The 17,369-nt window shown below is 36.7% G+C and overlaps 1 protein-coding gene across 1 annotated transcript in view; it reads left to right on the top strand.

Moving 5' to 3' along the window:
* TRPM3 (transient receptor potential cation channel subfamily M member 3) overlaps positions 1-17,369 on the top strand; it is a 259,332-nt gene that overhangs the window by 145,985 nt on the left and 95,978 nt on the right. Inside the window, exon 6 of the mRNA XM_030968168.1 lies at positions 972-1,143. Within this exon, the coding sequence (XP_030824028.1) occupies positions 972-1,143 (172 nt within the window). The remainder of the gene's footprint in view (positions 1-971; positions 1,144-17,369) is intronic.

The raw sequence follows: 17,369 nt of genomic DNA, 5'->3' as shown, positions 1-17,369 counted from the left end.
CCAGCTGAGTTTTCTAACAACTCCTTACATCACTTCTTCAGCTAGGACTTCATTTTATGGATTTTCTGTTTTGTTTCTCCAAAAGGACAAGACATACATAAGAAAAGCAAGGAATAGTATTGCTAGAAAACCTCTGAAGTATCAGTCAGAATGCCTTGACACAACACCAATTCTTTTGCTCTGTTAGTACAGTCTTGCTTATGTCAATTGACACCCACCAAAGCAGCTGAGAGCCAATGTGGCCCCATGCTATTATTTGGTCTGTCTGGTAGCTATGAGTGGGATAATTCTGTGGCAATTTACTCAGTCTGCTGCACAGTTTCTCCTGATGAAGTCAAATCAAAGGAAGTGAAGCAAGCTCCCTGTTGACCAGAAAATTTCTGAAGCCATTGTGAACACCCACAACTGCCCTTTCACTGATGCTAGGGGTGGGCCAATAGGTTTTCCAAGGAAATTGAAAATGTGGTGTAATAACATGTATACACCTCTCCAAGAGTGGAACTCACCTGTATTTGTGTATCTCCTGTGCTGGTGGTTCTGCATGAGCCAACACTGAAGGCATGATGCTGGGTGGGGTCTGTGAAGGACAAATCAAAGAATTTGGTCAGAGCAAGGTGAGATTTTACACTAGCTGTCTAGATAGTCAGCATCAGACAGGGTATACGGTGTGTGTGTAGGCACCAAGACCTTCGGAGCACTGACCATTAGCTGGATTTTAAAGGAAGCAGTGGAGATTGATGCTATTGAAACAGATTACCATGGAAAACCCTTTAAGCCATGTCTGCATCTGAAAGGGCAGTGTTAAGGTCATTTTCTACTTTACACACAAAAGACAGTCGTACTCAAGTGCAGTACTTTAATTTTGATTTTTTCTTTTGTTTCATCTTGTCAGCTCATATCTTGTACTTGATTTAGTTCAGAGGCTCTTTTCTGTTAAGTGTACCTTCTTTTTCCTCTGTCTTTAAATGCAGGTGGTCCGACCATACCAGACGATGTCCAATCCCATGAGCAAGCTGACAGTGCTCAACAGCATGCATTCTCATTTTATTTTGGCTGACAATGGTACTACTGGTAAATATGGAGCAGAGGTAAAGCTTCGTAGACACCTGGAAAAGCACATTTCACTTCAGAAGATAAATACAAGTGAGTAACATGTTGCTTGTATTGCTTTATAATTGCAAAAACCACTCAGTATAAAGAAGCAATAATTCTGCACATTTGGGAGAGTGGTTCTACTGTCTATGGTGACCATGATCTAAGGAAAGCAAATAATGAACAAAGATAATAAAATTTTATTTTGGAGTGCAATGGGTTTTAGACTGCACAGCAGAAATAGCTGGATTTGTTTCTGCTAAGTTTCAAGCAGTATTTGCTAAGTTTCAGATTCCTCTCAGGTCTTTGGTAGCCTCTCTTCCTTAGAACTGTGTACAGTTAGATTCTCCTTCATTTAGTAAAGAATAAGGTGAAATTAGTAGTTACAGAAAAGGGTTACAAAATGTAAGGGGGAGTTTTTCATTATAAACGTTTTGCAGGTTGAAGAGACACTGATGTTTATAGGCAGTGAGAGTATTCCATAAAAGTGCTGCTATACCTTTACTGTGTTTATTAGTTTCTCCTAGGCAGCTGTCATTAGCCAAAGCCAGAAGCTGAGTTATGAACTTAGGTGTTCCTTCCCCTTCATCTTTTGCAACCCTGATGATATCACATCATGACCAGACTGAAGCCCCAGTTTTTCTCTCAAAGTTATATTTTTTTTCTTTTCATGTACCACTTTCCAACATCAAAGAAAAAAATAGTCACCTAAGTAAGCATTTCTGCACGAATAAAATAAAATATGATATCTCAATACTAGCATTATTATTTCTGTAGTGTACTGACTCTTGATGCTTGATGTAGTGTATACATGCTTTGAGATGGGGACTTAATTTCAATTGCTGTTTTGGTCTTGCAAATAAACATCAGTGTTGTGCCTCCATAAGATTTCTTTAGGAATAGAACAGATTTAGTTTTTCAAAAGTGATCATATGCAGTCTTTTTGCTAATAACTCTCTTGAAACATGCAATTTTGAGGAATGGTGGAACTTTTTGTGACATAGGTACGCGAAACTGGAATGAGACTAGGAAAAGCATTTAGCTCTCAGACATCAGATGACAAGGAATTACAGGCAGGCCCAATTGGGTGAACATAAACTAGAATGCTCTTCATGCTTGATAGTTTTCTGTATCATGAATACAATCTTTAAATTAAAATGTTGTGCCACTTACAGCTTCAACAGCACTGCAGGAATTCTACTCACTTCAGGCTTATCGTTTTTAGGCTGTCACAGTTACCTTGTTTTTTCTCAGAGAGCACTATGTAGATATGCACAAAATAGATGAACCATAAGCAGTAGGTGCATGCCTGCGAGCTTCCTTAGAAAATGAAGATGGTGTAATCTAATCCTTGCTTGACCAGCAGCAAAAAGGCACATTTGAAAATGGCATATCATGGTAAAACATAAAATTGTGGCATAAATAGCAGTTATTTTGAAGGCCTTTAAAAGAAAAGTGTGAGCTTTTACAGTTTACATCACAACATTTTGGTGGTAAAATCTTATCTTAAAAAATAAATCTCTTTAGAGAGATTTAACTAAATTCAGATTTGGTCAAGAGGCTGATCTTTTAAAAAGTGACTGATGGATGAAACTACAGGCTTTGGTGATTCAAGTCAAATGCTTGCTTGACTTCTTCAAACATCTAAAAAAATGAAGAACTTCTCTGGTTTCTTTCTGCAGTATGCCCCACAAACAAAAGTAAGCATCCTCCTTTTCACTTTCTTCTGTGACAGAGACTGTCCACCATTTAACCACTTGCTCCCTTTCTCTCTTATAAACACTAAGATACTTGGATCTCACAGCACTTCCTCAAAATAGAAACGTGAAAAAATTGTTCAAAAAGAAGCCTGCCAATAAGATTTGTACATCTTGGTTCAGTGGCATCCAGAATGTTTCTGCAATGTTTTGGTTTTCTTTGCTTTAAAAGAGGGTGACTGAGTCCTACCCACACTCTACTTCTTAGGAAGTTGACCATATGGATGAGAAAGACCACCTGCCTTGTTGGGTCAGCCAAACAGATGGCCAATTTCTGATGCTTTTCTTTACCCTTATTTATAGCAGAGCAATGTAGATCCTCCATCCTGTGCATGACAGGGCATTACTGCCAAGGGATTTTTATCCAAATGGGAGTCTGTGCAGCCATGCATGTATGTCTTTACTTACCATATTCCACTGGGAAGTGTGTGGAGTGGGGAAAAACACTGACAGCATCACAGTTTTCTTTGTGAGAGACTCAGGAAAAGGTGCAATTTTTAGTTCATCACTAAAAAAGAGAGTCTGCTCTAGAAAACAGAACAGATTTAGGAACTCGTAAACAATTGATAACTTTTTATTTCACAGCCTGCCCCTCAACAGTAGTGCTGAAAGTAGATTTTATTCTTATTTTTAAGCCTGCCTGAGTTTTACATGCTAGGCTTGTCATTTCTTCTTATCTGTTTTCCTTTGCTTTAACTTTGTTTTTCTCCAGTGCAGTGATAGCTCTGCTGGATATTTGGGGTCACATATAGTTCAAAAAGGGAAGCTTTAAACTTGTTCTCATATATTGAAGACTCAGAAAATGGCATTCCCTTCATATAGACTACAATAGTAGCAGTCTCTTATAAAATTTAAGACTAAATTGGGTCATTAAATATGCCAGATAATTCTGGTAGTCTTAGCTTTTTTAATTCCTAATATGGCATCATTATTAGTTATTCAGCAGTATCCAATTTCTTGAATCAGTGTACTATAAAATAAGAATAAGAACAGAAATAATAATAGGAAGAAGAAGAAGAAGAAGAAGAATCTCCAATTATGCCCCGTTACGAACACTAGGGAAAATATTTTATCGAGTATTCTGTTTTACACTACCTTTTTAGGATTTACCACTTGTATTGCTCTTATTTTGTCCTCAGCAAATACTCAGGAACTAAAAAGTAGTTTTCAGAAAAGCAGAGGGTGACATTTGTGGCCCTGAGTGTGCAGGTTCAGCACAAAGTCACTCAATTGAGCAACTACCTGGAGGTTAATTTGATGCTTTAAGGCTCAGCACAGGTTTTTCTTATTTTCACAAAGGAAGACTATTTTAACACAGCCCAGCAACCATCTTTTGAAGTGAGCCTCAAGTTGTCTCAAAGTCCTGAAATTTCAAAGTGCATCATTTTGTAGCATGAAATGTTGAAAATAAGAACTTTTCGAATAGTGTTTTAAGATCAAAAGGAAATATTCAAAGTGATCTAATCAGAAATGTTTCTGGTTTCCAATTCAACAAATATTTGGGTCCTGGACTTTTTGCAGAATTTTCAAGGCACAGAGATCACTTGAAATATACACTGGAAGGAAGGAAAGATATCTTCGTAACCATCTCTGCCATAGAGTTTATTTGTATAGCATTACATGGTAAATTCAATAGCTCATGTAAAAGTTTTTACATTGAAATATGGAGCCCATACTATTCAAAAATATTGTATTAATGAGCAGAAGATTCTCAGGATAAGGGTATAGAGATTTTTAACACAATAAAATGCTCGACAGGGAGATGCAGAAATTGGAGGGCAGCTGTGTTTCCATTTCTGGGCTCTCCTTACACTGTTCCATGGCAGGAAGGGATCCACGGCATGTCAGGCTGATGTAATCCACCACTGCCAGTTTACTGATTTCTGATTCACTGCTTCTGGAACTGCTCAAGAGACTAAACTCTGTCGCATTGCCTTGGACACAAGACAGCTCACAGCTGTCTGTAGAATGACAGATTACACATAGACTGGAACAGACTTCTGAAGGTCCCCAGTGTGAGTCTCTTCTCAAAGAGAAGTATTTTCAATGCTGAGTAAGTTTATCTATAGCTTCATTTGGCCAATTATGTCCAGTAATTAATATTCAACCTTCATTTTGCTGATAACCTCCTATATTAATATTCAACCTAGTCCAATCTATAAGGACTCCAGCACAAGGTTTACAAACTTTCCCCAACCCCTTCACCAGTGTGTTATCTGAAGCTCACAAACTGCTATTTTTGGACATTTTCCCTTCAGAGAACCTCACCCTATCAAGAAAAATATGGCTCAGACACCTTTTTAACATCACTATGGGTTGTAGAACAGGTATAGGATAACTCCTCAGACTCCTTTTCAAAAGGTTAAACAAGCACTGCTGTCTCGAGCTCTCCTCCTTAGGCATATGCATCTTTCCTCTGGATCCTTGCCAGTTTCTCCTCATCCTTCATGGGCAGTCCAAACCTGCATCCAGTGCTTCAGCTACAGCCCTGCTCATGATGAGCAGAGTGAGCATGGGGCAAAGGCCCACACCTGACACACTGGGCTAATGTAGCCCAAGTGCCTGGCATGCTTCATGTGCACCAAGAGCATGCTGGTGCCTCACATTCATACAGTGGGCACTCACTGTAACCCTAACTCCATGACCTAAGGATATAGTTATCTGATTAGAGCAAAAGATTTTTGTTCTACTCTGAACAGCCATAATTTACATTGGAATTTTTTTAAGAATTAACACAGAAAAACTGCAATTTATGTGGGGTTTTTCAAGTTTGGACTTGATTTTCCTAAATATCATACAAGTCCTTACTGTCTTTGAGACCTAAAATCCATTTAAAACAATGAAGTCTAACTGATTATCTTTATAAAAATAACTAAAAGTCATTAGGCATCCATCCTCAGGACATAGTCTGCCATGATGTTGTAGGCCTATGATTTAATTATTCTTTTTCTAAAGTTCATGTGCATCCCTCAATGTCATCTTATCTACACTATTGCTTGGTTTGAGTCATTCTGAAGTGCTATGTTTCAATGCTAAATCTTATTCAGAAGGAGTACAAGGACTTTCTTCTTTTCTTTTTCTCTTCTCCCTGATGCCTGAGAAGTCTTCAGTACATTGTAAATTTTTATACACTTCACAACTGCTTTTTCCAAAATATTGTATACGTAGACCTTCTTTCTAATGGGTCACAATGGTGCAAAGAAATGTTTCCAAAGAAGCTGTTTGGATAAAAAAAAAAAAAAAGGCAGAATAATTTTCACCAGTATGGTCACTGGTTTCAAAATGAATGCATATCTTATAATAAATCAAGATGTGAAAGTGCAGCTAGTCTATTTTTTCCCCATCCTGTGGAAGTGGTCAATACAGAACAAGAACTTAATGTGTCACCAAACAGATGATGTAATCTATAAACAGAGAAAGGAAATAAATGAAGCATCTAATTACTAGAGATTACCTATTGCAAATTCTGCAATTATAACATTCCTGGACACTAGCAAACTATTTTTCCAAAGAGCCATAGAATGGCCTGGTCATTTGATAAGATGTGCTTTGTTACCATTTCTGCAGAACATTGCTGAGTAATGCGATAGGAACATCAGTTGTGCCTTGAACCAGAAATATAAAAGAAATCTGTCTACAAAATGTGCATTGGAAGCTACAAGTTATAAAATATTCATTCCTGCTACTCCACAGGTGGTTAGATAGAGTAATTACCAATGTAGCAACTCAGATAATACATTTGATCTGAGGTCTGTTAATAATTTTCCAACAAAATCCAATAGGTTGACATGCCGTGGGTTTCACTCATTTTGTGATTACACAGAACAATGTTTTCTCATTAACAAGTGCAATCTAGAATTACTTCATATTACATATAAAGGGCCTCTACCAGTACTTGCAGAATCTTCAAAAATCCTACCAAAAGCTTCTCCCATTTGGCTCCAGATTCATGTTTGCAGTTTCATAATACTCATTTAATTTCATTCCTTCTGTTTGCACTATGGCCTTCCTTTCACATGGTATAGTTGTTAGTATTAACTGACTTTTTATTGGTGCTCAAAGTATTCTCAAGTCTTTAAAGAGCTTACAGCATGGTTGCCAAGCACTTGCATGACAAATGCTTACTTTCCTTCTTCATAGGAGTGCTCTTACTGGAGCAGAGGAGCAAGACAAGGAGACATTATTTATATATATAATGAATGATCATTGCACATTGCATGTATGAACTCTTTTAATTTGAATGAAAGGTGTTGTGAATTAATAAGAATTTTGAACATTTTTCTTTAAAAGAACACATATAGTTTTGTCAGCAGAATCAGAATTTGGACATGACACGTAGGCTAGCATAGCCCACCACAGCACAGCATAGCACGCACTCATAGCATGTTCTTGTGTGTGCATAACCATTTGGTGAAACATACAATCATTGTCTGTCTTTTGTGTACATTTCATGTCTTATACCACATATGTGTCAGTAATAAAATTTGTGTTCAGCATGTGTTAGGAAGGAATGTGTCAGGAAATGGCAATGTAGTGGTTCAAAGAGCAGAATAAGCTTTGTGTGATATTTGCATACCTGACAAATGGTCTTGAAAACATACTGACCACATGCTAATGACGTTTTATTTTCAGATTCAGATATTTTACTTATATTGAAGGCTTTGTACATCAAAATATTAAAATCTTCATCAGAAGACTGTCAGAATTTTCCATTCTATGTAATTCTCTGACAGAGGTTTAGAATTCTTAAAATTTGCCTTGGAAATAGATGGATTCCAGTCAGTAAAGCAGTGATGTTCAAATTGGGGTTAACAGCTACCACCATAGATTAAAATGTAAAAAGATGTAATGTTTCCTCTAATGATTTAAATAGATACTTGTTAGATTTCTGACATTTTATAGTATTAGACACAGCCTCAGAGAAGGAAAGAGGCAGGTGAAAAGAACAAAATGAGGCAAAAGGACTTCACTAAAATGATGAATGAGTGTAATGAGCATATGTAATGTTACCTAGCCAGGAGGAGTCCAGGCTGTGCTGATGAGGAGGGAAGACTTTTTGCTGCTATATGAAAACTCTTTTCACTTCATAAAATTAGCTACCACCTTCTTCTTCAGAAAGAGTTATCTGGAAAAAAATAAAAAGGCAAGGAAAAAAAAGCTCTTTTCTTAGATTTTTAACAATTCCATTTCCAGGAGAGCCAGAAATAATGTAAAAATATGGATATGTAACCAAAAACATATTTGAAACAAGAATATTGAGCCAGAGGATGTAAAGGCAGTGTGTGTTTAAGTGGAAATAGACCCCTTAAAAAAAAATCAGAACATTTGAAGTAGTTTGCTTTATTTTGTATCTTTCATTAACTTTTCAACCTTTTATAAATCTTTTAACCTATATACTCTATAGCCTTTTTGAGCTTACAAGGACCACTTTAGACTGCTATGTCCATTCCTACACACTGAAGCATGTTAATATTTCTGAGGAAGATGACCGCACCAAATCCTCAGGGTGTGTAGACCCACCCTGGGAAACTAATACTCTTCTTTTGAGCAGTACATTTCCGGAGGAATTGTCTCCCAGACCACAGAGGACTAAATGCAGAATTGTACTGTTCATTATCATGCTGCAGTTGTTCTCATTTTAAACATGCTATTTGGTGCTGAAGGTTTGCTCTACCTCCACTATATGTTGTTTGAAAAACAGACAGGCAATAGGCATTGGAACCTGTGACCTTGTATTTAATCTTTCTTCTTTATAGAGTTGGTTAATGTAGTTGAGTTTTTGTAGGCCTGTGAGAAAAAAATTACTTCTGAATAAGAAATTGATAGGTAAAGCTGGGTGATTTGATTAGGTAGAGAAGACAGTTTAGATGGTATAATATGTCAACAGTATCTGTTCATGTGACCCGTGGACTTCCCTTTGTCATCCTATGCCTGAGAATATATGAAGGGGGCTGGGGAGGCAAAGGGACGTTCAACTGTCATCACTGGCACCTTCTCTGACCATTACATCATCATCAAATGCATTGGAATTCTCATTTGATTCAGATTTTTCCTTCATGTCCCATGTAGTCCTGGATGCATTTTCATAACTACATGGCTGGGAAGATCTAGGTACAGACTACTTTCTAGGAGAAGAAGTCTGCTTCAAGATCAAAAATTTGACTACTGTGAAATTTCAGTAAACCCCAGAACTTCTTGAAGTTTTGACTCATTTCAGATTTTGCTAGAGATTGGAAACTTGGGGTTTTTTCATGAAAACCATCATGATGTTTGTTGATCAGACACTGAAGACAAACATATCTCAGAAAGGGTTGACAAAGCACAAGGTTAAAAATCATTTTTGAAGCACTCAATAGATCCATGCAAGGGGATCTATAAATTCCTTTCACAAACTTGACTTTAAACAGATGAGTTTGTTTAAAATACATGTTTTCATATGAGTCATATAGAAGAAAAAGAGTACAGGTGATTTCAGCTCCCTAATTTTTGGATGTTTTAGATTTATTGAATTCATAAAGCTGCAAAACTAAGAAACATCATTTTAGGATTAATCCACTTCAGCCAAATTTCTGCTATTCTGTATCTCACCTGTTGTAGTTTCCTGAAACAGGTGAGAATAAGGGATAATTTTCTAGATTGCATAGAGACAAATATGTTGAAAAATAAGCAAAATATGACAAAGAAAAGCACCTCAATAGGTCATAAGAGATAACGTAGAATTTGGTTATGTTACAATGTGATAGCTTTTGAAAGTGTTGCGTACGATATGTGGTAGTGCTCACATCCAAAGGGAGCCAGGGAAAGCACCAGGGGAGATCAGAGAGAATGTGAGAATTTCTGAAACTGTAGTTGCTCCTGTGTGTCTTGGGCCATTGCCTACAGGTGATGAGCTCCAAGAGTGAAACCTGTTAGGTCCTCTGGCACTACCCTAATTAGCAGTTGACTGCAAGGACAGATAGGGTAAGTTTTGACTGAAATCCACAAAGGCTTTTGTGTGTGGTGTGTGTGTGTGTGTGTGTTTGTGTCTTTGAACTTGAAGTGCCAGCTTTGAACTATGTATTGCCATTTTATCCAAGTGGTTGCTTGGATGCTTGTAAGGCTCACAAATCCCAGGGCAGAGTCTTACACAGGTCCTTCCCATGTCACATTTTTTCTGAGGACTCTCTGAACTTTATGTTTCTGCAAAGACAAGTAAAAAAATCAAAAGAAGATACCACAAATCTTTTCTCGTTACCATGATGAATTTCCTTTCAAGAAGTTTTTAGGATCAGTCTATTATTAAATGAAGATATGGCTCCAGGTGTCAGGTCCATGGATTTGTCTGTCAGTGTCAGGTCTGGCAGGATGGCAGACACATCAGTAGGTAGATTTAGAGAGGTGAGGAAGGAGCTCTGAACAAATAGACATGAGAATTAAAGTATCAAGGTAGAGCAGAAGAGAAAGGAGAACAGACTGGGACAAAATAATACAATCATACTCCTAGAAAAGGTGAGATGAAGGAAGATTATGGATTAAGCAGAAGGAGACAGAGAGGAAGTGAAAATGTGATTGGGCTACCAAAAGGAAAATAATGAAGATAAGAATGCAGAATGGATGTGAGCATAATAAGGAGACCAAGGAGAATGAATGGAAACTACAAAGGAAAAAAACAAAGCCGAACAAAATAAAATTCAATAGTAGTGATTTTAAATTGTGTTTGGAAGCAGGAAAATAAAAATGAAATTACAGCAAATGATAGTCAACAAGCCTATCGTAGAAATGTCAAAAAATAAATTTAAAAGAAAAAATAAGTCAAATTGTTGTGATCTTCTCTTTATTAGTAGCGGTTGTGTATCATTCAATCACACATAATCCTCTAGTTCTGTGAATTTCAGAAACACAGCAAATACTCTTAGTATTTTTATTGGCTTTCCAGATCAGTTTGATTTCTTTAGACATAGAGCTGGTAATGAGTCTCCAGGAAATGGATGTTCCCCTTAATTTCTGAATACAAAAAACTATTAAAGGTGTTCAGAAAAGAATGGAATGACTTTGACCTCTTTTTTTTTTTCTCTCTCTCTCTTTTTTTTCTTTGTTTTGTTTTTTAATCTGTAAGTTTCTCTCATTTTGTTATGTAACAGTTCTTGAAGGGCTAAAAGAAATACCCCTTATTAATAAAAGAAATAGCTTTGCCATACCTGGAATAAGAGGTTCTGCTCTAGTGAAGATGCTCAAGACAAGGGATGTGGAAAAGGAAAAGCTGACTAAAAAGTGGAGCTATGTGAAATTAGGTTTGAACTAGATGACATTTGGGAGGTTCTCCTGTACTTCTGGGTAATAAAACCCAGCATTCTTTCCCATCATCCTGTGAAAGCAAAATCCTTTCTCTTTTTTCCAGTTATGATCATTTAGTAATGTAATTGTTCTAGTGGTAAACATATTGCAGCTGTGATTTGGAGAACTGGAGCATGCAGATACATTGTATGTGCAGGTGATCTTATCTCTTTGCCTTTTGCTATTGATATTTTAGCCAAAAAGGTGTCATACACATTAGAAGGTGTTTCCAAAAAGTTTCCTGAAAACAAATGCCTAGAAAAAGACCCAAGTTGTACTGTTATTTCAGTGTAACCTAATATGAAGGATCTGGATTATTTTATGATGTTCTGTTATCGCTTAGCCTTTCTGAGCTAGTTGGGACCATAGGGAGTGCTACATAGATGTCCAGAGGTGAAGCAGACACATTTGTGTGGTCAAACCTTTTAAGGATTGTTGTGAATTCAATATAAACTACTTGAATTTGACTTCATTATAAATTTTAGATCTATTTGAGCATCACTTACCTGCTGTATTAACAGCCAAAGAGCAATTTTTTTTGACTCTGCGTTACTGTAAGGCAAATACTGACTGAGAAATTCAAAATTGTTTTCCTCAATCTTTTATGCTTACACCAGCTCTTCTGCTTATTAAGATTCCAAGTCATGTTTAATTGTTTATCCAATCTGTGTAGGTAGATTGCACTAGGATATATCCAGGTACTATGTAAACACTTGGACTGAAATGTTTCCAGAAGGCACAGGTTTCATGTGGGGATTCTTTCAGCCGTTGTTAATACATCACGCTGCTGCATACTCTGCTGGTCCCCTGGAGCATGACAATCGCCTAGAAACTGGACTTCTAAGACAGACTTCTTGAGCTAAGGACTTTCTTTATATTTCTTTAACTTACCAGAACCGTGAAATTCTAATATGAATTTCAAGACACCTTAAGCCTCTCTAGAAGGAAATGCTATTTTGCAGTGTTTCAAATACAAATGAATAAGGCTTATTAGTCAATTTCCCCTCAAAAATCATAGCTCATCATATATATTTAGGTTAAAACTAAAGTCAGATTTGATCAAAATGTAGTTTAAAGCTGGCTAAGTTCTTGTTACCGCATCAGTATTGTTATTGAGCTTCACGACAGTTTTATCAATCATCCACTGACAATTAAATGAGATTTTCTGCTAAATACCTCAAGTAAACAATCCTTGCATTAAAAGGCCCTGTAGTATATTACCTCATCTGTTGAATTAATAGCCTGTATTTGGGAACATGTCATCTGTTTGATGCAATTAAAGTTTTTTTACATTATGGAGCATTTGTGCAAAATGGTCTGTGTGCCTTTCCATTCACTGTGCACTGACAAACACTTGTAGGAACTCTAACACAGCCAAATCTGTTGATTTATATTTTTGGATTTGTTTGTTTGTCAATCAGTAAGGGAGCATTGAGTTTACCACTCACAGAAGCCATTATCCTAGGAGAATTTTGCAGTTATAAAGGTAGCTCTTGTCTGCAAGCAGCAGATCCTTTGCAGGATGTTCACAAGGTAGTGGTGCAAAACAAGTCTAAAGCCTGTCATAGGAATTGTCTACTGCTAAGAGTCTGTTGTCTCATTATCTGAGATAGGCACATGCAAACCTGAGGTATGATGACCAGCAGAGAAACCTGCTAATTTGTGTACCCCACCATCTGCAGTACATCTAGGTCCAGGAAGATTTAGTCTGTGGACCTGGAGCGTAGGCCTTGATCATGTAGAGGCTCCTTGATCGTGCAAATACACCTGCTTTCCTGAAGCCCTGTTGAACCCTTCCGGCTCAGTGATGCCTCACACATCCCTGTAGACACCTAGGGTAGGCTCAGGTTTTCTAGGAAGGCTGACAGTCCTGTTTCTACGCTGCACAGATGAGCAGTGTGTGCCTCGTTAGGAAAAGATGTTGAGCTGTCAGGTTGACTGCTCATGCACCGTGTGAAGGTTTGTGCAGACTTACTCTGCCCCTCCTCTGGGACAGTTTGAGCTCTCTCAGGATGTCCACAGTCTTATGTGTAACCTTAAGCCTGATGTTGTTCCATTGCATCCAGCCTCTGGAGATCTGGCTCTCCAGCTGCATGTTGTATATGAGGTGTGACACATTTCCAGCTGTACATCACTCCTGTGCTAGCTGCTGTGCAGTAACTCCTCCAGCAGGACAGACACAGGCCCCAGCATCCCAAACAGATCCGAATAATTACCAAATTCTGCAGTCAAAATTTCCAGGTGGAAAAAGGAAATTAAAATAGGACAACTCACAACAAAATGTCTGACCTGATGAAGGAGCAAAGGTGGCCGGCAGGAAATCAACTCAGATGTGCCTGCCACCATGCAGTCATGATACTGAAATTAGACACATTTCTGCCAGGTTGGTCAACTAGAGAGCCTCTGTTTTATCTGACTGAACTCAGGGCTGAACTTACAGATAGTATACAGCATAGTGATATGTCCCAGTTACTCCTAAAACCTTGCTTAAAAACATGAGTAGTAAATGCATTTTCTAGTAAATGAGGCATGTTATTCACTTGTTGGCCTATAAAAATATGGGTAACTCATGCTTAGCTCTTCACTAAAAGAAGTAGTAATAATTTATAAGGCAGTTATACATTATTTATAAATATACTCACAGTATAAAATATTAATGCTTTTCCAAGAACTGGGAAAACAAAATCAGGCTTCCGCAAAGTATAGCCGATATTTTTTAGTCCCTTTTCACACAACACAGACATTTATGCAGCTTTTCCTTCCTTCCATTTCCAAATGCATTCATTTTTTCTAGTTTATTATTTTAATTTACATATTTATGCATTACAGCAGTGTTAAGGGTAAAATGATGGGGTTTTTTGTATATTTACAGGAAGGCCTACAAGTGCTATTTGGTGCACATTGGGAAAGATGTTCTGATGTGTACATACTTTCCTGGAATCACAATTGTCGGAAAGTCTCACTGGCTCTGCTGCTGACCACAAAGGCAATAACGCAGTAACAAAGCTTTAAGTTGACTACATAAATCTTTTGCACAATATTGCAGTCTAATTTCATCAGCAATACCTGACACTGTGAAATACTAAGCAGTCTAATCTACACTGCAAAAATCCATACTTACTGAAATACTCAAAATGCAAGTTATTTTTTTAGAAATCAGTATAGTGATGAGACTCAGGTCTTTGGTACTTTCTTCTTTTTGTATGAATCATTATATTGAGTGAAAATAATGACTTATTTTTCTGTATTCTATTAATGAAGTCATGAGAGGCTACCTGTACTTTTGGATTTATAGCAGAAATATTAAGAATTTAATATGTGAATTGAAGAGCTTATTAAATAATAATATGCCAGCTAGTACAAGATGTTTCCCACATAGCTGCTATTGGATACAAACTTAATATTTCTTTTGAAAATCTGAGAGAAAAAAAAATCTCCTGTCTGTCTAACAAATTATTTTTAATAACACAGAATAAAAATGCAGAGACCACTCTTAAGTTGGAAGACCTTTGATTTTGCAACCAGCTATTTTTCATCTTGAACTATTATTGAACTAAGTCATAAACATCACAGTGATAACACATTAGTCAGCATTCACAGCCAATTTCAAGTCCACAGACATACTGCTAGACAAGAAGTTTTCTTTCTTCCAAAAGGAGAAGGAAAAAAAGGCTTTTTGAAACCAAAGCTCATCCTAGAAATGCTTTAGAAATTGAACTAATTAAATTTAAACATTAATCCTCCATGTAATTATCAGATGACCATAATTTTTCAGATATTTAAAAATTATTCACCCAAACCTAAAATGTTTCTCTACAAGGAATATTAAATAAAAAGCTGATTAATATGTAATTTAGTGCCTTCTAGGAAACAGAAAAAAGTACTCAGATATGTAAAAATGACTTGTACTTTCTGTGTTTGGATGACAGCACCAAGTGATATTCTTTCCTGTTAATAGTGCATTGCCCTGTACCACAAAAGGTTCTTTGCAGTTTCAGATTGTACAATATTTCAGTGTAGTGTGTTAATACAACTCCCTTTCCAGTTAATAAAATGTGAAACACACATTTTTTTAAGGTTGTATACTTTTAGAGTACTTATTAGTGAAAGCAACAGTTTTGTTGAAGATAGTCCAACAGGATGGGTGCTATCCTTATTTTTTTACCAGACTAAGACAATTTTTTTGGTAAATTCCACAAAAACACACGAAGAGAAAATTTTTTCCTTGTTGATTTATTGTACTGGCCATTATAGTGCTTGGCATAAAGTTCCCATCATGTGGATGTGTGCTAGGAAGCAGCAGTTCCAGTACTCTAGTCCAGTTTTATGGTTTCATTTTGGCACTGCCTCCTTTCTGACAATCTCAACTCAAGCGAGAAACTCTTTTTGCAATGGTGTCCTTGACGTTGTAAGGAATGTATTACGTCTGCATTTAGCATCTCACCTCACAGCCTGCCGTTGTCTTTCCAGATGAAGTGTCTGAAACCAAAGGCTCCCTGTGGAGGCACTGCCAGCCCTTTCTTTGCAGACTGTTGTTTACTGTGCATGAACAAGTTGAAATAGAGCTCTTACAAAAAATTTCTCATTCTCTTATTTCTGAGGCGAATTAATGGGAAACAGATTTTGATTAGCAGTTAAAGAGAGGTCCATCAGATACCTGCTTCTCAAAGTCAGAGGTTCTTGCTGGCATCACATGCCAATGTTCCCCAAATTGTCCCAGTGTTATATTAAAGCAAAGCACAGTCAGTTTTCAGTTTTATATCATCATAGTTATAAATGCAGTGTTAGTATAGTCAGTCAGTGTTTTCAGACACACTGAAATTTTTCTGCAGACCCTCTGCATTAATTTCCAAATTCCTAATATGTAGCAGCAGGGAAGCATCCAGGAATTTTTAGTATCAGGATATCTAAAAGTTCAATTCAAATATACTCTGCATTTTGGCTGAGAGTTATTGAGCTGCAGGCATCTTGGTATAAGTAGATACATTTTTATTCTGAAATGAATATAATGTCATAACTAACTCAAATATGATTGGGAACATCAAAGAAAGCTGAGAATGTGGTAATTCCCATTTACCCATTTTTTGAAATTCTGTGGTACTCAAGCAGGTATGACCTTTTGTTATTTCACCATGTCTATTGACTTTCTTCATGCAGTGGACACCATTACTGCTCAGAAATTGATTATAATAAATCTGTGGAAGTTCATAACATTAGGATTAAGACAGCTGTAATCAAGAGAACATTCCCGAAAGCCATAAGTTGATATACTTTGAAGAAATATCAACAAAGTACTATTAACTGATTTAAAATATTATTTCTTATTCCAAAAATTAACTGGAAAAATTTGCCCAGCAAAATAAAGAAACAGTAGATTTTTCCAAGCCAAAATTATTTATGGAGAACAATGAAATGTAAAATAAAAAATCATCTATTTGCTGAAGCCAGAGAGAATTTCCCAAATGAAAATGAGATAGTGACATCAAGTTTGTGTTTAAATCTTTATTTTTTGTCTCAGAAAGAGATGTGCCAGAATGATAAAACAGTTTCAGTTCAATCTGGAACTTAATTGTATATGATAAACCAAGGTTCACCTGACTTTGTGGGGGGGGTTTAAACTTAAAGCTACAAAGTTTCATTGAAGTCTGAATTGGAGAAAAGTTACTTTATTTTACTAACCTCGAATTAGAGGATTGTTTTCATGCTGAATGTATTTCTAAAGAACCAGAGTACAGAATAGTTGCCATCTGATTAACTACAGTGAACACAGCTGGAACACTTGCAGAGACCTTTTATATGCCAGGCAACTCTTGTGACTATAAAGGCTTAAATTTAAAACATATATATATGTTTAAAAAACTTATAAGGAAAATCAAAGGTTGCAGGAGAAATTTTAGATGTGTTTTCAAATGGCCCAACAAGGCAAAAATAGTTCAGCCATTTAGACTAACCATAATTATTTATATTATGAGAATTATTTGTCTGGTAGAAAACACTGGGAATGAACAGAGTTCCAGCAGAAGGACAGAACCTGACTCAGGAACAGTTTGAGATTCACAACACAGCTGCAATTATGATGATTGGTGAGCATCAGAGCATAATTTCAATACAAAAAGTTTTCCCTTTTAGTCTTACAAGAAGACTGTAAAGACTGCACTCCTCTGATAACCAAAAATCTTCTGAATGCCATCTAAAACTGTTGATTTC

The sequence above is a fragment of the Camarhynchus parvulus genome, chromosome Z (genome assembly GCF_901933205.1).
Source record: "Camarhynchus parvulus chromosome Z, STF_HiC, whole genome shotgun sequence".
NCBI classification, from domain to species: domain Eukaryota; kingdom Metazoa; phylum Chordata; class Aves; order Passeriformes; family Thraupidae; genus Camarhynchus; species Camarhynchus parvulus.
Note: the sequence above shows the minus strand (reverse complement) of the source record. Positions and strands in the feature narration are given on the sequence as shown.